This window comes from Hippichthys cyanospilos, chromosome 8, assembly GCF_059441005.1.
Source record: "Hippichthys cyanospilos isolate Australia breed blue-spotted pipefish chromosome 8, RoL_Hcya_1.0, whole genome shotgun sequence".
Classification (NCBI taxonomy): Eukaryota; Metazoa; Chordata; class Actinopteri; order Syngnathiformes; family Syngnathidae; genus Hippichthys; species Hippichthys cyanospilos.
Genome location: NC_142376.1, coordinates 2,284,217 through 2,306,918, shown reverse-complemented (window position 1 = coordinate 2,306,918; position 22,702 = coordinate 2,284,217). Strand labels below are relative to the sequence as shown.

Genomic DNA, 22,702 nt, shown 5'->3' with positions numbered 1-22,702 from the left:
GTGATACAATATGCATATCGCAATATGACGTTCGTCGCATATCAATATTAAGATGCCTCATTTGCATGTTTTAAATCAATGACCCTAAATTTTCGACTATACATTGCCCAATATTCATAATACGCCTTTTCATCAATAATAATCTTATTTATATTCAGTGCATCGACTGGGGGGGGGCGCGAAAGGTTTTCTCCTTTCTAGGGGGGTCCTGGCAAAATATAGTTGAGAAACATTGCCTTACGTCAAGTTGAACCTTTTTTTTTTACCTTTTGCAATGACATAGCCTGAAGAAAGATACTCCTGGCTTAAAATAGGTGTGAAAGCACAAACGGATACTTAAGTCGTTTGCACACCTGGCTTCCAGTTCCCACAGTGTGGTGTCATCTGAGATCCAAGGGTTGGAGGGGTCCGGCGGCGTAAGGAAAGGGTCGTATTCTATGTACTGTTCCGTGTAGCCCAACAAACTGAGGGAGAAACAGAAGAGAGAATGCGCGTTTGGAAAAAGCTCAGCTCAGGTCAGGTCAGGGCAGGGCAGATCTGTCAGATCACCAATAGCACCTTCAGACGTTAATTGGAAAACACCTGGGACTTTGAGTGTGTGTGGCTTTAAAAGGCCCGCTGAAAAACGCGGGTATCAACAAATGTTGGCTAGCTGTTAGCTAGCTAGCATCGGTTTAATCAAGTGACACATTTAAAAAAAAAAAAAACAATCAGCTACCATTGATATGTTCGTTACCCTTTTTTGGTTTTTGTTGCACTTTAGTTCATGTGCCAAAGTTTCCAACCTTGACAGGTGTTTTTTTTTTTTTGTGGATGCTTGCTATTTTTTATGAATTATTTTACTTTGCTATAGGCAAATTAATTCGATGAATTTGTCATTTTAAAAATCAAAAGTTTGAAAATGAACCAAACTGTGAAATCGGTGTTTTGCTCAAATGGCAGAATGCTGGACAATCAGTGCTTTTATCACTGCCCTCATTACTGTTTATTATTGCCTACTTTATTATTTGCTCTATTGTGTGGAATGTAAGTCTCCTCGAGGAAGTGAACAGAATAATAATTTCATTGTGTGGCATTTGACATTAAAACTCATGAAATATGAATGTTTATAATACATACTAACTGGTCAGCGTCAGCCATTTTCTCACTGGTTTACCGTAAGTGCTGAAAATAAAGAAATGAATACCGACATTAAGGACTGAATGCCTGGACTAAATATGTAAAAATCCGTTTTTGCTATTGCATGTGATATTTATGCAAGTTATGCACAAGCTCTGGATGTTAAATTTACGTTAAAACTGATTTAAAATCAGTATTCATTATCATCTGAATATTTTCCACAATACTCATTTTTTTAATAAATCAAACCTTTAAATTTCTCATTTGTATTATGTCCAGAATCACTGGTAAAAGTCAAGATTTTTGGGGGGGGGCATATCAGCTAGCGATACTTTGTTGCTAATTAATGTCGTTTCTTTATAAATTTCACTTTTTAGAATTTTGAATTCATTTTTGATCCCCAGCTACCTAATTAAAATAGATCCCTTACAATTATAGCCGCGTGAATGAGTTAACCGTGACAACAATACCACTCAAAATAATCGTGATTTTTATTTTTCCCCATTAACGCCCAGGCGCACGCTCCAGTGAGTGTAAAATGAAGTCAAAATAACGGAAACCCAATCACGCTTCAAAATTGTAATTCAAGCGGACAACGGATCGCATCACATTACTTTCCACGTCACGTTAGCGCGCTGTCGGATCGTCACTTCGCACCGAAATCCAAGGTAGAATCCCACAATGAGGATTGACCCTGGGCGAGCGTGGACGAGGTTACGCAAAATGACCGCTCGTCATTCGGTAGAGGCGACCGTTTATTCCCGCGCCAGATGACCGCGCCCCTTTTGCTCGTCAAGGTCACGAGGGGCGGGCCCCTCGTTGCGCAACGCCTCAGTTCCCATCGATTTCCGCGCACCGTCAAGTCTGGATGGGCCCCGCTCACCTCTCCGCCACTTTGGACATTTTCAGTCGATGCCGGTCCAATTGCAATTGCCAAAATGTGATCTGAAAGCAAAGCGGGCGAAAGTTAGCCGGCGCGACTCGCATATTAAGCAGCGAGCCGGGCGCGATACGGGTTCACCTGCTCCCGCAGCTCCTCTTCTGTCGGCTGCTTGGCCTCCGGCGCCGGAGTGTGGGTGGGGCTGTGCGCGCGGATGTCGTTCTGCAGCCCGTACACGGACTGGGGCAAGATAAACAAAAAAGAAATCGGCGCCGCTTCAACCTACAAGCCGTCCGCGCGGACCCTTATCTCCCGACGACGGCGCACCTTTCGGGTTTTGTGTGGATTTTTCATTCTGGAGGACTTCTTAATGTCGACCTCTGTTGTATTCACACATCCAGGCTAGGAGAAAGATTGGAGAAGAAAGAGAATTCATCACTCTTGTCAGCACTTCTTTTGATTCCGTCCCGAACTGCTAAAGCGGTGACTGACAAATAAATTCAAACGTATTCGCCGTAGAGCAGAGGTTCCCAACTACCGGTCCGCGGATCAACTGATGCCTTGCCGCAACCGAAATAATGATGTTTGGAAGCGATTTAGTTTACCCTTTCGCGGTTCGTTCATTTGTGCTTTGCTTGGCTTGAGCTTTGTTTTTGGCACCACCTCTGGCCACTGTTGATATTACATTTTCTAGTGAGGAAGGACGGTGTCACTGTCCGTGACACACTCGTTGTTCTTTCTGTAAAATGTTACTCATCGGTGTCCGTAAGTTGAAATTTCTTTGTAAGAACGTTTTAATTTGTGTTAAGATGCCCAAAATTAGGTGCGACTGTGGATAGCATGCTAGCTAATGTTAGTTCTTATCTTCAGCATGTTAAATAGTGCTGCCATGTATGCGTAAAAGACATCTAATAATTCTGCTTATCGGGTTCAGTTGTGGAGCATTTGTAGTTTTCATCGTATCTGCTTGAGAGATGTGTTCAAACCTATTTGTAGGCCAAATGCGAAAATGTTAGAAACAAGTCATTACAAAAGGGTTGCAAAAACGTCCAAATGAATTTGCAAATGCATTCAAACATATTTGCCGGTCAGAAATATTTAGTTCCATGTTTTTTTTGTAAACCTAGCTCACAAGGATGCCAATTAAAAAGGCAACTCATCCACGTTCTGGGACCGATCGTCAAATTACCGGGACATGAATCCGGAGACGTCTCCGGGACATCGCATCTAACGTTGGGTAATTAAACAACGAAATGCGGCAATTCTTGCAAAGCTACAGACTTGAAAAGTGCAAAGTCGGACCGATTGAGTAAGTAGCGCTTCAGGAACAACGGCGCGAAGCGACTGCGCGCGTGACGACGTCGGTGTGAAATGGGAATGAATATTGATCGGATTGCCCCAAGGACGCATAAATTGAAAGTGTTATTTGCCAATTAAGCAAGGGGCCGATGCTATTTGAGGATGGGAGCCGCGGACGGTCTTTAACCTCGGGGGGAAGTTAAAGGCTACCGCTAAGCGAGCGTGCGCTTAAAGAGCAACGCTGACGCTGATCTGTTGTGACACTTATCGACTTGGTATTTTATGTTTGCGCGGGCAGGGGGGGGGGGGGGGGGTAATATACCCTTTTACACCATTCATATGCCGCACGCAGGTACCGTGTATTTCCCATTTCTAGCAAACAATTCAGATAGTAGCATAATGTCCCAGTTGAGGTCTCCGCCACCCGAAGAGCACTCACCACTGGTCTGTGCACGTCCCAGAACGCTCTTTCCTGACTGTCGAGAATTTTCCTCTCGATTTTGTCCCGTTTCTTATCCACTCTGAAGAGAACAAGGACACACTTAATCAGCGTGGCGGATGTGATCCACGCCGTTTGAGGAGCTCAAAGCCCAATTTGCACCAAGCGCTATCCTTCGGTTCGTTTGGGGACAAAAGTTGTGAATGGCAACAAATGAGCAAGGCTTTTGGAAGGCTTCCGTTCGGGCTATCTAAAAGCAGGGGTGTGGCGGCCATCGGGAAATTTGGGAAATTCCCCCAATGGCCCATCGAATTCCCCGTTTACCGATTTACAGCTTTCCGAGCGCGTTATCCGCCGCGCATATTTAGCGTTAGCATGTACTTTATAGTGGATAATCCTCAAAACAAAATGTTTTTGAGTGTATTTCATTCTTTTTCCTCAAGATGACAAGTAGACTTTTTCATAGAGGCTCTGTAAAATTGAGTTTCCCGACCTTGACGTAATTCTTAATGAATTTCTATACAAAGTGGCCTTCATTTTGTTTGTTAATGATTTTCATAGTCATGGCTGTGAAAGGCATTGTTTTAGTCACCCAAAATTCTGAATTGGACTGCAAAGTGGATGTGCAATGATTAATCCATAATGAATCTAGGATGAAATTATTGGATAATTTTTTCCTAATCCTGTTATCGTTCGGACCTAAAATGATCCTTTTTCCGGATGTCTCTCCGCTAGAGATAGACCAAAACGTTAGCGCTCAACTCTGCTGAAATGTGTCTTACTGAACCATTGAGCCCTTTCAGATGTATTATTTTTTCTTTCAAAATGTACCTGTGGCACTCAAAAGGAAAAGGATATATGATTAAACAAGAGAGAAGAAAAGCTGGATCCAAATGTGTTTTTTTTTCACTTGGTTGCATTCAAGCAAACTTAAAACAGTTTGAGGAAATTATTTGTTGAGACATCGTGCGCACGGATTTGCTTGCAGCCTATCCTTCCTTCCATTGTCTACCATTCAATGCCTGTCATATTCTTGCTCACATTGTGACCATTCTGAGTCACAATTCTCAGGAGTCGGTCCTGATGGACTTTAAAAATTTATCAATAAATCGTCCAAATAATTGACAGATGAATTGATGATTAAAATAACTGATTTGCAGCCCTAGTGCTCAGATGAACCCAAGTGTAGCGCTTGGTTGAAACGCCGCCATGTGAAAGCGGTACATCAACCTACTTTGCTTGTGCTTCTGCTTGCATAAAAATGAACTCCCATTTCCTGGCGAAAGCTCGTTGTAGCCTCGCTAAGCTCTCCTGCAAGTAAAACAAACAAGAAAAAAAAAACAACAACATTTTGAGGCAACAGGACTGATTATGTCGTGTCGACCGCGCATGGCTGGGTACCATTACTAATGAGCCCTGCTCACATACGCGGAAGACAAACAAACACGCTCTGCTATCAGTGTGAGAAGCAGAAAGTGGCGCTAGCGCTAAACGCCGCTTCGCTTACCGCCTCGTAGTCCGCAAGCTCCAGACGTGCTTTGTTTTGCATTGTTCTTTTGCAGAGGTAAACAGCTGAAAGAGAGAGAGAGAAAGAAAAAGCGGGAGCGTGGCTTAGAGAAGCGGATCTCGGCTCGGCCTTAAGTGGCCCTGCATTTTACTCATTTAATCCTCTCAACTGCACATTTAAACTGGCCTGTAAATCACAAAGGTCACTGACTGTGCGCTGAGCCTCTCTTATTGCCAGTATGTGTGTGTCTGGTTTTTGTTGCGCGCTGGGGACCAAAAAACATGTTTTAATGTATTTGCGGGGACCTCTCGCACTCGTGTGGACCGTTACGGTGGATGCCACATGTTCAGACTTCCTTTTGAGGGTCAGGACTTGCTTTTAGAGGATAGGTTTGATTGTGTTTTGGTTGAGGTTAGTGCTAGGCAATCTTGCGATGTCACTAGTTGGATCGCAAAACCCCAGGATGTGTGCGTAGGTGTGTTTGTGAGGGTGTGTGCTTTTGGTTTTTGCCAAATCCTCTTGTACTTTTGGGGACTGTTTTGGTGGACCCCTCAAGTTAAGACTTCTTTTTGAGAGACAAGACTTGCTTTTAGGTTTGAGTTGCATTTCGGTTGAGATTAGGTTAGGGTTAGGCAATTGCGAAATGCATTACGTTGTCGAAAATGCATTATGTCACTGGAATGTCCCGACTACGATAGAAAAATCCTTGCGTGTCCGTGTATGCATGTGGCTGACTTTTGATGTCTCTGCATATTATCATCCCCTCTTCATCCCTTTGTAACCTGGCCATTAGGTGCTCATTAAGCCCTTAGACTCTTTTTAAAATCCAAAAGACATAATTCCTCCAACATCGCCGCCCGGCTTTGTCTCTATGACTCAATACTAGAATGAGGAAAAAAAAAAAAAACACTGTTGGAATTAATACACTGCCAAAAGCTCATCTGGGTGTCACCATTAAAATGTTCTTCCTTAATTTGCTCAGCAGGTGCACGCACACAAGCCACGGCTCCGCTTTCAGTTGCTGTAATCAGTCTGTCTGATGAAATTAGACCAGGGTTAAATTCCAATTTAGCTCGGGATACAGTGAAGTTAGTCGTGCTTCGGCTCTGCAACTCCATTCCAAATCTGCCGCGACAATCTGCTCAAACGTCCTACCGGGCGAGCGATTCTGAAAACGCAAACGAAAACAATGGAGGAACGTGCGTCCGTTTAGGTACCGAGACCAATTTTATGAAGCGAGAGACTGCAGCAAAAGCGGAGAATAGGAAATACAATTTAAATTGGTTTCAATTGAAGCATTAAGCCCATCAAATGTTTTTTTTTTTTTTTTAAGTTTCAATTTACTGTATTGATCCTAACCCACACCAACAAAAACTGAAAAATAAGTTGGCGCTTTTTGCTAATGTAACAGCTTACTGGCTGCAGCTACAGGCGTGAATTTGAAGACGTTTTCAAACTTTCGACTTTGGAAGCGTACAGCGCAGTATGAGTAAAAATTTTCAGACCAATTAAGCGAAATGGCTAATTTCCCATGGCACACCTGATGATTGCTCATGACACACTAATGTGCCGCGGCGCAGTGGTTGTTATCACTGCCTCGGGGGACCTCATTTGCATTTTATTATATATACATACGGCATGCTGCATGATGTTTTGCAACAGCGTTTCAGTCCTGAATGAATGATTTCATCTTTTCAGCGTTTCAGCTCCATCCGCGCGTCAGCTTGAATTTCTTATCTTAACATGGTCCTTTCTAATCACGGATGCAGCCATTTTTAATCATCAAATTGGAAAACAGTCTTGGAATTTTATCTACTTGTAATTAGGATTCATAATCTTTTTTTTTTCTCGATCCCCCACTTAATAAATTCCTTGGCGACAACATCTATTAACATTCGCTAGCAATTTCTCAGGTCAATCGCTATTTTCGCAAGCGCTCACCGTAGTCTGTGTTTTCCGGCTCCCAGCAGTTTGACGGCCAAAAGTATGGAGTCTGCAAGCACAAACATGATAAGAAAGCATGAAAAAGAAGCACCGAGCGGGGAACATATGGCGCGTGGTCATGTGAGGAGAGGGAGGGGCGTGGCGGCCAATAAAACATTTTGTCTTGTAATACTGTAGGCCAGCCGCTCCTTTTCCGCCCGCCCGCCAGCGCTGGCTGGGCGCACTGGCGCATCTTGCCGCCGATGGTGTGCGGAACACAAACAGCCTCCGGCGTTCATTTACATTGATTAGCTGTGTAGCGCAAGGGAGGCGATTCGTCGGGCGCGGATCACTAAAACTGTCAATCCCGCAATTGGTGTTCGCGCAAACGCCGGTTAGTCTGTGTGCGCGCATTTTTTTTGTTTGTTTTTTTAAATATAAATTATTGGACGGAAGTCTAATTTTTTTTATACTGGTCACTGTGGATTGCGCAATGGTACGGTGCAACCTTGCTAAATTAGGGATGGGGAATAAAAAAAAAAAAGTTCTGTGAAAATGCTTGTCTGTCACCTCCGCAAGCCTTAAAATCTGTCAGGCACTAATTAGACATACAGATTCTCTGTAACTTCCGCTAACAGCACAGACTAAACGTAGCTCCTCCCCCCTCGCTACATTCAAGACTAAACATAGCTCCTCCCCCCTTGCTACATTCAAGACTAAACATAGCTCCTCCCCCCTTGCTACATTCAAGACTAAACATAGCTCCTCCCCCCTCGCTACATTCAAGACTAAACATAGCTCCTCCCCCCTTGCTACATTCAAGACTAAACATAGCTCCTCCCCCCTTGCTACATTCAAGACTAAACATAGCTCCTCCCCCCTCGCTACATTCAATGTCTCACTTCAATATTGGTTTTGATAATATGCCGCCGCCTTTTGTTTAAGTGCGCGTCAACTTATGACGTTTGAAGTTCCAACGCCAATTTTGATGCGACGATGTCCCGACTCGTCCTTACCTGAAACCTGTAGAAAGTGCCGTCATCTTTGAGAGTGAGGACATGGTCCGAGATGGGAAAGAAGTAACCATGCGCGGCCATCAGCGTTCCGAGGTGAAGAGCCTCAACTGCAAAATTGTTTTGTAAAAAGTCAGTCCGATACTCGTGATTTTTGAATTTCTTGTTATTTTACACTTAGGGGTATGTTACAGAAAAAAACCTTGGACGAACTTGAGGAAAACATTGAGAAATAATGAAACTATAAGAGTTTACTCGCGCTTGTAAATATTTTTGTATAAGATTTTCTAAAGGCGATATCAAATCAAAACATCCCTCAAAAAGGCTATATTTTCCGGCGCGAAAGGCTATATTTTCCGGCGCAAAAGGCTAGATTCCTCAAGAATGCTACTCAGGTTCAAGTGGCCTTTCCAAACACACTTTAAAAATCGCAGCTTACAGAGGTTAGGTTATTCATAATTTCACAATATGCTGCAGGGTGTTTTAAAAACAAGATGTGATGTCTGGCTCGAGTACAAAGTTCAAGTGTACCATGTCAAGGAAGAGCCCAGATTTTTTTCATTTAAATTTCAAGGAATACATTGGAAAGTCTCAAACATAAAAGTGAAACAAACCCCCAAATTTTTGTTCTATTTGCCCCTACTAGGCTAAACATGGCATTTTGATGATGATTACCTTTTTAGAACATGAATTACAGTAAGATGTCAAATCCACTTTTCCACATACTATACGATACGATATACTTTTATTGTCCCACTTGGGGAAATTTGTCTTGGACTCAGAAGCCGCAGCAAACATGAGAAAACAACAAAAATTTGGACCTCAGTCTTGCACATATCCCATGGACATAAATATTGCACAAGCAGGCTACCCTGACACACAATAAAAACAAATGCTAAAAATATGTAAAAACAGGCTATAAACATGTAAAAACACGCTAAAAGCAAGTAAAAAATATTGCACTGTATGCTAAAAACATGTCCCATCATATTATATGTATTCACAAAAATATTCCATCTCAAGGGCGGCCATTTTTCAACTTACTGTTGCTTGAAAACGGCATCGCAGTTGCTCATGATTGTTTGGTCATGTGACACTCACAAGCCTAGCTGTGATTGGCCATTGCCCGAGCAACCGTGATGTCATCTTCAGTCGCCAGCAAGTGGCAAAATGGCCGCCCCCTACGGCGGATACAAAATGGTGGATTTTGCTGCTTAATTCATAAAATAGAAAATTTTAAAAATGGGCTTGGCTTACCCTGAAAGCCTGTTTATTTTCATGTCATTTATTCTATCAAATACTGTGTCATAAAACACCCTTTGCATTATTATAGTTGTAAATCTGGATTGGTTCACTCTCTAAATGGATCTTAATTCTATCTCAATTTAAAATGAACACCCCGAGGGTGAAAAATCAGCTTCCCGACCGCACGCGCTCAACCATCCCTGATTTGAAACCATTACGTAATGAAAACACGTAACCCCCGTCATCATTATCATCAATATCATCATGCGTGCCCTTCACCTGGCCCACACATCTTAAGCCGTCACCCTGCAATCACGTCAAAATCCATCAGTCGTCTTTAGCCACGTTTGTATCATACTGTGCAAAACAGCCGACCAGACTATTAAATTAAAACTTGAAATATCTGCCTCGCTCCAAACGGCTAATCTTACAGTTGCATCAGTGTGCGCATTTGCGCGTGTAACACAGCTCCATTTATCAATAAGTGATGACTCATAATTTATTCAAAGCCGTTTACGTATAAACACTTCCCTTCTGTGCTGTAACCTGAAGGATTAGATTATATAATCGCTCCTCTGGCACACACGAACACATTTTTGAACTCTTTGGTTTTTGCGTTATTTTGTACTCTAATACCATTCGCACCATTTGATGGAATAGTGCTTAGCGCGTCTGCTTTGCGGTTCTGACGTTCAAGGCAGAGTATGAAAACGTGTTGGAAGTCTTTGAATTGTTCATGGAGATGAATGTGATGATGTTACTCGTAAAAGTCATCTGGCATAGGCCAATGAGGACAAACGCCATAGAAAATGGGGGTTTAGTTGTGCTGTTAGCTATCAATATTCAAGCGTACATTTGGGTTAGGGTTGTTAGCGAGTCCAAGTCAAGTTTGAGCCATAAATGTCAGGTTTGAGTCACTAAGGTCTGAGTCAAAGTCAAGATTGAGTCAACAAGGTCCAAGTCGAGCTCGAGGCGCAAAGGTCCGCGTCCAAGTCACGTTTAAGATAAGATGGTCCGAGTCCAAGCCAAGTTTGAGTCACAAACGTCGTCCGAATCGAAGTTTGAATCACAAAGGTCCAAGTCAAGTTTGAGTCACAGGGGTCCAAGTCCAGTTTAGTCACAAAGGTCCGAGTCCAAGTCAAGTTCGAGCCGCAATGGTACGAGTCTAAATCAAGTTTGAGTTAAAAAAGTCAAGTTTGAGTCAAAAATGTCAGAGTCACATTCATAAAACAGCGACTTCAAATCAAGTCGAAGTCACAAAGGTCCGAGTCCAAGTCAAATTTGAGTCACAGGGGTCCAAGTTAAGGTTGAGTCACGATGGTCGGAGTTCAAGTCAAATTTGAGTCCACAAGGTTCAAGTCCAAGTCCAGATTAGGTCAAGACTTAAGAAAACTTTAAGAGTGAAAAGTACTACGCTCACAACCGCAAAAGAGATCTATTTCATTGTGAAAAACTCTTTTGTGCTGACAATGAATTCTTTTCATGATCAACCGTGTGTGCGGATGGAAAAAAATAAAGTTCAACATGGTTCTGTATGCGTCAGAAATCGTCTTTAAATATATTCCCCTTTATTTCAAGTATCTCTTGACGGAGGATGCACATTTCAGATTTGTTCAAGTCATTTTTCATATTTTGTAAGTCCAACGGTAGAGTCAGAGACGAATCCGAATCAAATACCAAGGAGTCAAGTCCCGCAAAAAAAAAAAAAAAAAAAATCCATTCAGGCTTGTAGTTACAGCTGATTAAACGTTGAGCAAGGATTCAAGTCGCCAAGTTTCCTTTGATAAAATCTTGATTGAATCATATTAGCTCTTTGTTGCCAAAATACCAGGACGTGACTGGAAAACCGCCAAACGGCGTGCGGAAGAGCCCTAGCAACTTTATCATAGCAAAGGCATGAGCTTTAGTTTCTGACTATAGCGCGACGCACGAGTCAATTCTGCCATTTTTAAAATAACGTGCATAAATTTGAGTTACCTTGGTCTTCGATGTCTAGATTCTTGATCATCCACTGCACAATATCGGAGCCTGAAAGGACAAACGACAACGCTCATCAATATGCGGCACGGCGGCATTCTTTCTACGCTTTTTATGGAAATGAGAGCGACGGCGCTCTTGACCCTTCCCGCCGTCCATCATCATCACGCCGCATAGCAATTCCTCTCGCCTTACACGGCGTGGGCGGATGACATTCCGGCTATTATTTTCTGACAGCCCCTTCAAAGCCGCATCCCCGTTAATTGAAATGACCACAGGTACGGCGGCGTAATGGAACGCCGGCTAAATAGTGGAACAACGCCATTGAGGATGACTCACAAACAAACAGTTCTTCCAGGAGCTTAGCTTTATTATTATTATTATTATTATAGACACGATTACCTTTCGGCGCTTTCGTGAACTCTACCACCAACGGTCATTTGGATGAATAATAGAAGGCGCTTGATTCATGGTTCCATTTAGGTTCCGCAGAGGCGTGGCGTTGCTATTTATTGTTCCAGTATCAAGTTCTTTCATTTCTGGTTTCTTCCTTTTAAGCCCGTCCTGTTCGGCTGCTTAGTCACGCAGTATAGATGGATGCGTATGCTTTTTCATCTTTTACTGTGTGAGTTTGATATACAGCACCGGTATTGTTTGTATTGAAAAGGAAATATATCGTACTACTGTATTTAATTTTAGATCAAAATGTGGGAGGCAATGAGGTTTATGAGGGAACAGAAGGAGAAATAGAGCAAAACGTACAAGAATACCCTATTTTTTGCACCTAAAAGCCTTCAATTTTCTCAAAAGCTGAAGTGCGCCTTATAATCCGATGCGCCTTATACTGTGCATAAACGTTTTCATTTTGGGGGTGGGGGACGAAAAAATAAACAACTTCATCGCCATTGAAATGTTCCCATTTTTACCTACGACGGATTTTGCCGCATTATGGGAAGGAAAAGACTGCTTGATTGTTGTCTTTATGCCGTTTGCTTGATATACTGCACTGTTATTGTTTGTATTGAAAAGGAAATATATCATACTACTGTTTATAATTTTATATCAAAATGTGGGAGGCAATGAGGTTTAAGAGGGGACAAAAGGAGAAATAGAGCAAAACGTACAAGAATACCCTATTTTTTGCACCTAAAAGCCTTCAATTTTCTCAAAAGCTGAAGTGCGCCTTATAATCCGATGCGCCTTATACTGTGCATAAACGTTTTCATTTTGGGGGTGGGGGACGAAAAAATAAACAACTTCATCGCCATCGAAATGTTTCCAATTTTACCTACGACGGATTTTGCCGCATTATTGGGAGGAAAAGACTGCTCGATTGTCGTCTTTATCTCGTGGACGTGTGCTTGAAGCCGGAATGGAAATCGGTAGTTGGCAGGAGAAACAGCAAAGGGCAACCTCTAAAAATGATGGAATGTCGTCATTTTAATAACACTCCGTGTATTTTAATTGGACAGCCATGATCTATGTAACCACTAAAGACAGAGGTGGGCTTACATTTTTTGTAAAATTCACCCAAACTGCAGTAAAAAAAAAAAAAAAAAAAAAAAGGGGGAGTGACTTCTAAGCGAGGTTGACCTGTAGTCTGAGAAATAGAACAGGACTGAAATGTAAGCGAGCCAGGCACTTACACCCCGTGACCAAGGAACAAGACGAGTTGAAATTCGGGCGGGACAGGGGTTTAATCCAGACGCTTTCAGACCCTGAGGAAACTGAGACCAGTAAGTAGGACGCGACAGGTCCAAGGTAGCGAGACCGGCAGTGCTACACTTTAAAGAAGCCAATGTCACGAGTATCAAATAGGACAGGACAGGCAGTGACGAAGTAGGTAGGACAGGATGGCATTTTTGGACAATGCTGCAATTATCCAGCCTGATTTACAGTCATTTCACATCAGAGCCGTGCACAGCAGCACCTTCTGCCCCCCCCCAGCCCCAGCCGTCTTTCACACCCCATCGCAACCTGCGACTTGTGTCATTTTGGGCTAAATATATCTCCTAATAAATAAATATGTCTTCCGAGCGGTTATTGCTGTCTACCGAGCTGTCAGGTGAGAGGACGGGAGTGTAAAATGTCAGACGGTCCCCGCGGCTGTCTGTCAGACTGCCCGTCCGCCAATTACGCGGTTTAGGCCGTTATTAATGTGTCTTTGCTTCCCGTTTCCTTGTGCCCTCTTGCGTCCGGACGCCGTCCGTAAAAGCGGAGGAGTTTGTTGTTGTTTTTTCCGTCGATTAGCATCATTAGCGCAAAACCTGGTTTTCACACGTGATCCATTTCTCTGAGGGTCATCTTAAACTTGATGTCCAAAGTCGTTTTAAAACGAGACCTGATTAATACGATGCCTAATTTGACTGTGATTTGTACGCGTGAGCGAGGACGCCAGCGACAATTATCGAAGTAGGGGAATGATAATTAACATTAATAAAGCTTGGGGGAGCAGTATCCTGGAAAAATAACAAAGTAGAAGCTAATAGATACAAGGACTTTTATGCTACTGTGCGCTTGAGATTATTGTAAGATTGAATTGTGCAAGTGACTGAGCAGACTATTTTAGTCATAAAAGCCCCCCAAAAAAATGTAGTAAGGACAAAAGTGTTCCATTATTATTGTCACTGGTTACAGTGTGTGCGCATAAAATTGAACAAAATGGGGGAATACAATATCTTCATGTTCCAGTTGGTTAGATCTTATTTTGAAAAGAACAATTTAGCAATGGGGGAAAAAAGCTGTTAGACTTCACGCAACCCCATAAAAAATTGCAGTTTAGAAGGTTTTTTCTGTAATGGATTCCTGTAGATTAATAGTTTACTATTCATACACTATATTCAGGCACATCTTAATGAATAAAAATATCGCGGGGAAAACACAATTAATTTTAAAAGTGAAAACATTATTCATTGACACAAGTATTTAAATTTCCAGATTTTTATTTTCATCGTTTTGGGTGGCAAATTCAGGTTTTCAATTGTAATTTTTTAATAAAATAAAAAAAGAAATTAAAATAAGAAAAAAATGAAATCACTTTGAAAAGAGAAATGATTTGGGATTTGGTACTAATTCGGTGCAATTTTCTTTGTGTTTATATATATATATATATATATATATATATATATAATATTTGTGTAAAAAAGCATACTATACTGTATTATTTTAATTAATTTTTTTATTTAATATATACTGGTTTTTGCATTGTTGCAGCTTCGGGGGCAACACCTTGCAAAAAACAAACGAAATTAATCAAATAAGAATTTCAATAAATTTGTTTCCAATTGGCTGGGAAAAGGCCCTCATAAGAGGGAGGAAGTGCATTGTAGCTTTGGAATACATTACTCATTACTAATACTAAAAGCTTTGGCTTTTAGTGAGCAAGTGTTCATAATTGACCCGCTATTAATCTGTGGCTACAAAATGGACTAGCACGCCAGAAGAATCTTTCCTTGCATTAGCCGCAGCTCCAGACGTTTTGTTTTGCGAGAAGAAAGGAGCGGACTAGCTGTGCGCTTTGTGGGTGGGAGCCCGGCAGGTGAACGAATGACAAGAGAAGCGCAGGGCGACCAGAGCGCAAAGCTTGAGATAAGAGCCTCACCTGAAAAAACGCTGGGGATCTTGGTGAGGAAACTTTTGACCGTTCGGATGGGGATGCCGTTTTTCTCCTCCTGCATGCGCGCGATGACTTCCTCCATCTGCAGACGAGAAGCGGGGGAGAGGAGGAAAGATGTCAGTGTCTGGACATGCTCGCAATTGCACACGTTTCATGCTTTGCCCATTTTTCAATTTAGCTGCACATTTGCATATCTTTGTCATAATTGGAGTGAGAAATATTTATATTTTTCATTTAGGCAACTGTTTTTCCATCTAATATTTTACAACTGCATTTTCCTGTGTATTTTTTTTGTGATACACTTAATTTGTGTTTTATACTATCAAAGCTATACAATTTATTGCTAGCCGCATGTTGTTTTTGTGGAAAAGGGCTTACAAATCAAATCTTAATACATGTAAAATAAAATGTTTCCCTTTATTTAATCTTGCAAAGCAGACTGAAGTCGTATGGTGATTTTTTTTTCACTTGAGGCAAAAGTCATTTTTAATCGAATCGTTTTGAATCGAAAATAGGAATCGAAAACGCAAAAATTCCCGCTCCTACTGTACAGCATTTGTAGTACTACGTCAGAATTGACCGTCGTGCAAAGCGTAAACGCGTGACACTGTGTTTAGCTTGCCTTCTAATATACTCATTTACCCCCTACAAAACGTATTGTAAATTTCAGATCGGAGAACAATCAAGTTGAACTTTTCCCACCGGCGCGTCGGCGCCTGCCCGCCCGCCAGCCGCCCCGTTTGCAAAACCCGACTTTATAACCCGCTTCATATGCAGCCAGCTCATCAGAAGCAATCGCTGTCTGAGAGTCATCCATAAGGACCCTTGAAAGGGAATGCTTTGGCACCGTCTTGAATTCAAGCGGCGTCTTTGTGATTGCCGCCACCCACTTGAGCACCTGAACCCCACACGCGGCTCAATCATGCTTGCGGGTCACAGGCTCGGGGCGCATCGCGTCTGGGACTAACATCGTATTTTTAGATGCGCTCTCCAAAGCGAAAAAGGTGTACTTTGGCGCCGTCAAGTAGACATTCCTGTCATTATCCGTCACGGCGGATTTTGTAAGAGGCGGAGGAGGCGCGGCGTTTCAGACACATTTGAGTTCTCCCGTGTGCTTGACTGAGTGACAAATTTACACCGCAGAGCCAAAGGGAAAACAAATGACAAGCATTTGCGCGTGTCAAGGTGACGGAAAAGTTTTGTGGAGGCCTGCAAACGGGCGCCAAGAAACTCGAACGATGAATGAATGATGAATACGGAGCGTGACGCATAAAAAAAAAAGCAAATTACTCAATCAAGGGTTGCGCTAGTTCGCCCCTCAATCTTAATTTGTCATTTTTACTCTGACGCTTCTTTTCCGAGCCTTTTCTATGCCGGTTACGTAAAGGCGCGCTTGGATGCCTTTGAGTCGGAACATTTGAGAGACTGGCGCAGAGCCGCTAGGTCCTCTCTCAGGTCCAACGTCGTTGACCTCTGACCAATTGTTCTTCTGGGTGGATGCGCAAAAATCCCCCGCAGACACTCCAAAAAAGGGAAATCTGTCACAACTGCAAAAGACTTTTTCCCTTTCTGCCAGTGTAAAGAAAAGCCCCGTGTCACGTTACTTGAATACCATTTACAGTCTTTTCCCACTGAGTTCCGATTATCGTATTTACCCCACTATAAGGCGCACCGGATTATAAAGCGAACCCTCAATTAATGACATATTTTCAAACTGTTTCTATATATAAGGCGCACCAGATTATAAGGCGCACCCTCAATTCATGACATTTTTAAACTTTTTCCACATATAAGGCGCACCCTCAATTAATGACATATTTTAGAACCTTTTCAATCACAATATAGTAATACTCTAATAACAATAACTCAAATAATAACTCTCAATAGCATAATAACTCAATGTCAATATGTCCAACCTTGTTCAACTATAAACACACAAAGAAACGGGGAAAGCTTACTTTATCACTTTAATCCCCATCTACCAATCCCAATCTCAAAATTGTTCCATATATAAGGCGCACCTGATTTTAAGGCGCATAAAAAAAATTAAGGTTTTTAGGTGCGTCTTATTGTGCGGAAAATACGATAGTTGTAGGGCTGCGCAATAAATTGGATTAAATCATAGGTGTCAAACTCCAGTCCTCGAGGGCCGGTATGCTGCATGTTTTCTCACCCCAACACACCTGATTCAAATGATCAGTTCATTAATAAGAGCTGGAAATTGATCCTAATCATTTGAATCAATTGTGTTTGAGAGAGAGGATTCAAAAACATGCAGGATGCCGGCCCTCCAGGACTGGACTTCGACACCTATGGATTAAATCATGCAATACCAAGGACATAATTTTATATTTTTCTTAGAGTCCAAAAATTAAATAGCAGGTAGTTATATTCTTTTTATATCTTTTTTTTTTTCAAGTGTTTGACTAATGGCTGCTACTAAATGAAGTGATTGATTGCTTTCGGGGTGCTCAAGGCGTCTCCCGCCGTCTGTTGGTCGATCACCTAGCTATTTTGGTCACACGCGTGACGCACAAAGGAAAGGGGAAAAAAAAACTCATCGGAAAAAAAGGACGTCAATCAAGAAAAAAAAAGAGCATCTATCGATAGACAGGAAAGTCAGTCGTCGCTTGATTTTTGTTTTTTTGTGCCCTGATTTGACAGTTTGAACTTCGTTTCCAAACAACACCGTGTGAACGTTATTGATTTCAGAACAGCGCCGTGTTGCTCGCAGCCTAGGGGAACTTGGTCGAGTGTTGTCGTGACTATGCTTCTGGGAAGAACTTCAAAATGAAAGTGTACTAAACCCGTTCGTGTCATATTTTACTTGTACTATCAAGTACAGTTTATTTTTGAAGGATCGGCTTGCTTCATAGCAAAATCTCGAAGAAAGCCACAATCTTTAGGGGAAAAAAAAATAACCAAATATAAACAAGTACTTGGGATTGAACGCCTGGAGAGTTCTGTACCCTGAGGTCAACATAAATAGAATATGGGACTCGGCACAGATCCCTGGAGGACACCACACGGAGGATTGTCCCGAGATGACCTTTTTAAATTATTTGATCTTATTTGATGTCCAACATGAGACCGTTTGTTCATGTCTCCATCATTGTCAGTGTCGTTTGACGTATTAAGCGGCTTCTTGAAAGTTCTGCTCCCGTGCCGAAGCGCTAAGCTTGTTTTCGCGGTCGGCGGCGTGGCTATTACTCGGACATGTCTGATTATAGCTCACTATTGTATTATGTTTCCGCTCCGTCCTAGAAAGAGGCGGACAAAAAAAACAAAACTTGTCAGTGGAGCTCATTTGGGAAAGGCAAAGCAATTGGATTGCGCAAATGAGTGTTTTGTCCGTCTGAAAATGAATTTCGCGAGTCACATTGTTGCAAACGGAGTTGTTATTATGAAAGAGCTCCGTTTGAAAATGTTATCGGACTATTTTGCCTCGAGGAATTCACGCACCGGGACTGCAGCACTTTATTTCCAAAGTTGCTCGCATGTTCTCGTTGCAGATAAACGAGCGTTTGTCTCCATTCTGCTGCTCCCGTGTATTATGTGAACCCCAGATTTTCCAAACAATGCTTGTGCCCGTGTAAAATGCGTACCAAGTCTTTGGACTCAATTTATGTCCTTAATTTTGGCTGCAGATCTCCTTTTTTTTTTTTCTCCCGAGTCTAATGTTTAATTCATTAACATTATTCATTTTTTGTCAACTTCGATAACCTTTCTTTGAAAAGTGATTGTATAACTTGTTCTTTTCAAAGATTGCAATTGAGCTTTACGCAACTTTACGCACTGCTACGAGGCGTGAGAAAAGCTTTTCAATTTCATGCGGAATGAATGGTGTAATCGCTTAAAAAAATCTTTTCATTTTGACGCATAATTCTTAATAATTTGTTGTGCCCTTGTATATCTGCACCCCTGATTTAAGGATTATTTTTAATTAAAAAAATGCACACTATGCATGGGGAAATACTAGGAAATGGGACGAGACCCAAATCCCACAAGAAAAAATGTCTCACACGAGAAGAAGATGAGACGGGATTATGGCAAAATTTGTAATCCGAAACATGCACAGTATAAATTTAGCATGCAAAAGTAAACATTACCGTCCATTAATTTCCTCAATTGGTGATTTTAACGTAATTAGCTCCTGCAGTTCTCCTGTAGAGTTGTTTTTATTTGACAATTTTGGTGTTCGAATGAAAATTGGGGAAAAAAAATGTTTTATTTGGTGAAAAGCAATTATAAATACAAAAGACCAAATAACACATTTATACTTCATGATGAATTACAAAGTCTTATATTTTTGATAAACGTTTTTCAGTTTACATTTAAAATGAGATTTTAAACCGCTTTGTCCCCATAATTTATTTCTCACTGAGGCAATTGACATCAGAGCCACAGAAGACACATTTGACTCAGCCTGGTATGTTCAAAAGTGATCAGTAGTAACGGCAACAGTGTCTGGATGTCAACATCAAAGTGTGTACAGATAAGTTTAAGCTCTAGTCTGGGCATAAGACGCTTTTCATTAACAAGGAGACACTCTTATCACTTGGTTGTTCATTGGGGTTATTAAGGTCTCCGTCAAATAGCGACTTGCAAACAGGCTGCGATAATGAAAGGCCAAAAAAAGTCTGACAGCAGCTCATCACGAAATAATTCAAGTGGCCTTTTCCCCTTTGACGCCGGCCAAGGGAATTCGAGATGGTTGCTTCGTTTCCATGGGTTCTTTTATGTCTGGCGGAGCATCCCCCCCCCCCCCCAACTTCTCTCCCGCCGTCATATCTCAGCTAATTAATCCAAATTGGTTTCATCTCATGTCTTTTGAAGACTCGTGCCACATGACGCCAAGCGTCCAACTGCCTTTCTCCTCGTCTTTTCTCCGACCAAACGGGGACGTTGATCAATACTCTGGCTTCCTCTCTCCCCGCAAGCGTTCATCCGCCGACACATGCTAAAATGCCACCAGCGTGAATATTCACCAGCCGGAGCTCTTCAAGGAGCCTCTTCGGCTTCACGTCGCGTCGAGATGAAGACCAAAGCAGTGATTGACAGACGTTGTGTCTTTCTGTCCTCTGTTCCATCCAGCGGTCTCCGTTTTGAGGTAAGAAGAGGAAGTAGAACGTAAGCGAAGGCAACATAGTAAGAACTCTGCCTTCCCTCGATCCGTAAAAACAGATTGTTCGGTCCTCCTATCGTTGATAGGCTTAAATAAAAAATATGAAATAAGCACGAAAAAAAGGATCATCCACGGATATTACAGTTCAGTACAGTTTGGGTTAGGCGTGTCCAAAGTCCGCAAATAGACCCCGCACCTGACGTTTGAGACCACTGCCTTCAAATGTTGGAGTCCCTCAATCTAAAGTTCTCAATCTGCACTACAGTGATCCCTCCTACTTCGCGGGTTTTTCCAGGAAAAATTAAAAATATTTCAAATATAATTTTAAAAAATGTGCAAAAATGGAAAAAAAATTGAAAAAAGCAAAAAAGTACATTATACAGTACTGTATTCATCAAATAACTAAGTCATATTAGTCAATAACTATGTTAAGAATTCTTCAAGCGTTAGAGTTCGTGACGTTATCTTATTTTGAAATCTATGCTTTTAATTTGTCGGGTCGCGTTGCATTTACGTTTCCTGTTTTACGTTCTCCGTGAGTCATTCGGCTTGTTACGGTGACGTATAATGAATGACAAGGTAAGCTCATATTTATAGTTTATTATCATTTATGTTGATAACGGACGCTACTGCTTATGTTTGGTAAGCGATGATTGTTTATTCTGTTTATGTGTTCGTTTGTGTAGAGGTTGCACTTTATAGCTAGTAGTTGTTAGTTGTTGCTAACCCGCTAATGTCTGATAAAAATACAGTAAATTCATAGATTAAGTGTTTATATGTTAGTTGACTGACTTTAAGATTGTTGTTGATTTATTATTCAACAAAATAAAGGTCAAGTTCAACGTGATGACTTGCGTACTCTTTCACCGGAGTCCTGGAGCAGATAACCAGTCCTGAGAACAAATTCTCAACAAACTAAGTAATATTAGTTATTTAATGAATATACAATAATGTTAATAAGGATAATGTAATGTTAAATAATAGGAGAAAGGAAATAAAATACAAAAAAAAGGATGGTTTATGGTTACTGTGGCTATATTGGGGCGTACATAGAAATTTAGCAACTGATACCCTACTTCGTGGGTTTCAGACTTCACTGGGGGTTGACACCCCCCTTTTAACAGCGAAGTAGGGGGGATCACTGTATTTAAACGCGGTTAGACAGCGATCACGGTAATAAATCTCCGAGTAAACGAGGTGACACTTTCAATACGTTCAAAACCAAAAAGTGCAACACAAGCGAAGCCATTCACCACGGAAGCGAGCGATAATGACGGCCCCCGCCTCTCGCTATTCCAATTACTGTCGGGGAAAAAAAGAAGCGTAGTCTCGCTTTGACAAAAGAAGCTAGTTATCTCATTATATTTCCACACAAGCACCTAAACATCCATCCTCAGGCCAAAGAAGAGGAAGCTAATGCCAAAAGTGCATCTCTCTCTTTCTCGTATTCATGTGGCGTCTTCATGACGAGAAAATGGGGGCATGTAGTTTGTCCCCCACCCGCCTCCACCGACGCTAGCAAACGGTGGCCATATTTGTCATGTCGGTTTGACAAAGTGCTCGTGTAAGTGGAGTGCTGCGGCTGCTCTTCGCTGTTGTTACAACAGGAATGGATTATCGGCTTCTATCGGCGCGCTTCAAGGCACGAGCAGTTGCCAACATCGCCTGCTATCCATCCATCTTCTAGGGCATAGGTGTCCAACTCCAGTCCTCGAGAGCCGGTATCCTACATGTTTTCAAATCTTTTCCCTCAAAAACACCTGATTCAAATGATTGGGATCATTTTAAAGCTCTTGCAGAGCCTGCTATCATTTGAATCAGGTGTGTTGGGGAAAGAAAACTTGAAAACATGCAGGATGCCGGCCCTCGAGGACTGGAGTTCGACACCTGTGTTCTAGGGATACGACTTTTGTCTCTTGATCGGGAACCGTTCATTCGCGATCCGTGAAAATACCTTTGGTTGATTTTAAAGCATTAACGGAATCGGTCATACGTCGAAATTTATGTCATAAGTGCTACCAAGTGATACTGTGATTTTATTAGTCCGGACCACTTGGGAATAGATTTTCCTCCGTGCACCCCGCAAGCTAAAACGAGTTTGACACCTATGCTTTAGAACATAAGTAAATATAAACATACTTTACACACACTGGCTGTAGAAGTGTCAATTCGAACTGATCAACCGATTATTAAATTAGTCTACAATTTCGGACATAAACGAGTTATCACTCTAAGCTATTGTTTCTTAGATAATTGTCCAAATCTTTTCATTTCAGCCTCCGAACAGGATTTTTTTCTCTTATTTGGTAGTTTATCATGAAAGCAGACCGATTATCTTTTGTGTCTAATCTAAATAAGACATTTGCAAATGACTACTTTTACTTTGAAAAACGTTTTGGCGAGTGCGTCATCCATCCCACTAAACAATATTAAATAACAGTAATTGGTCAATTAAAAAAAGGGGGGGAATTTGTCAATACACTCTCATGGAAAATGAAATGTTATCTAATGCGATCGAAGATATAATCGATGGGATAATAAATCCTTAAAATATTTGAT

At 41.6% G+C, this 22,702-nt stretch overlaps 1 protein-coding gene across 2 annotated transcripts in view; it reads right to left on the bottom strand.

The window, feature by feature from the left end:
• The window catches only part of rgs7a (regulator of G protein signaling 7a), a 61,906-nt gene that overhangs the window by 6,664 nt on the left and 32,540 nt on the right, over positions 1–22,702 (bottom strand). For both annotated transcript variants that reach the window (XM_088422034.1, XM_088422035.1), the window contains exons 3-13: positions 15,004–15,100; positions 11,403–11,453; positions 8,184–8,290; positions 7,186–7,237; positions 5,245–5,309; positions 4,972–5,048; positions 3,738–3,819; positions 2,327–2,401; positions 2,141–2,239; positions 2,003–2,064; positions 354–464 (exon numbers count right to left, since the gene is read on the bottom strand). In XM_088422034.1, the coding sequence (XP_088278160.1) occupies positions 354–464; positions 2,003–2,064; positions 2,141–2,239; positions 2,327–2,401; positions 3,738–3,819; positions 4,972–5,048; positions 5,245–5,309; positions 7,186–7,237; positions 8,184–8,290; positions 11,403–11,453; positions 15,004–15,100 (878 nt within the window). The remainder of the gene's footprint in view (positions 1–353; positions 465–2,002; positions 2,065–2,140; positions 2,240–2,326; positions 2,402–3,737; positions 3,820–4,971; positions 5,049–5,244; positions 5,310–7,185; positions 7,238–8,183; positions 8,291–11,402; positions 11,454–15,003; positions 15,101–22,702) is intronic.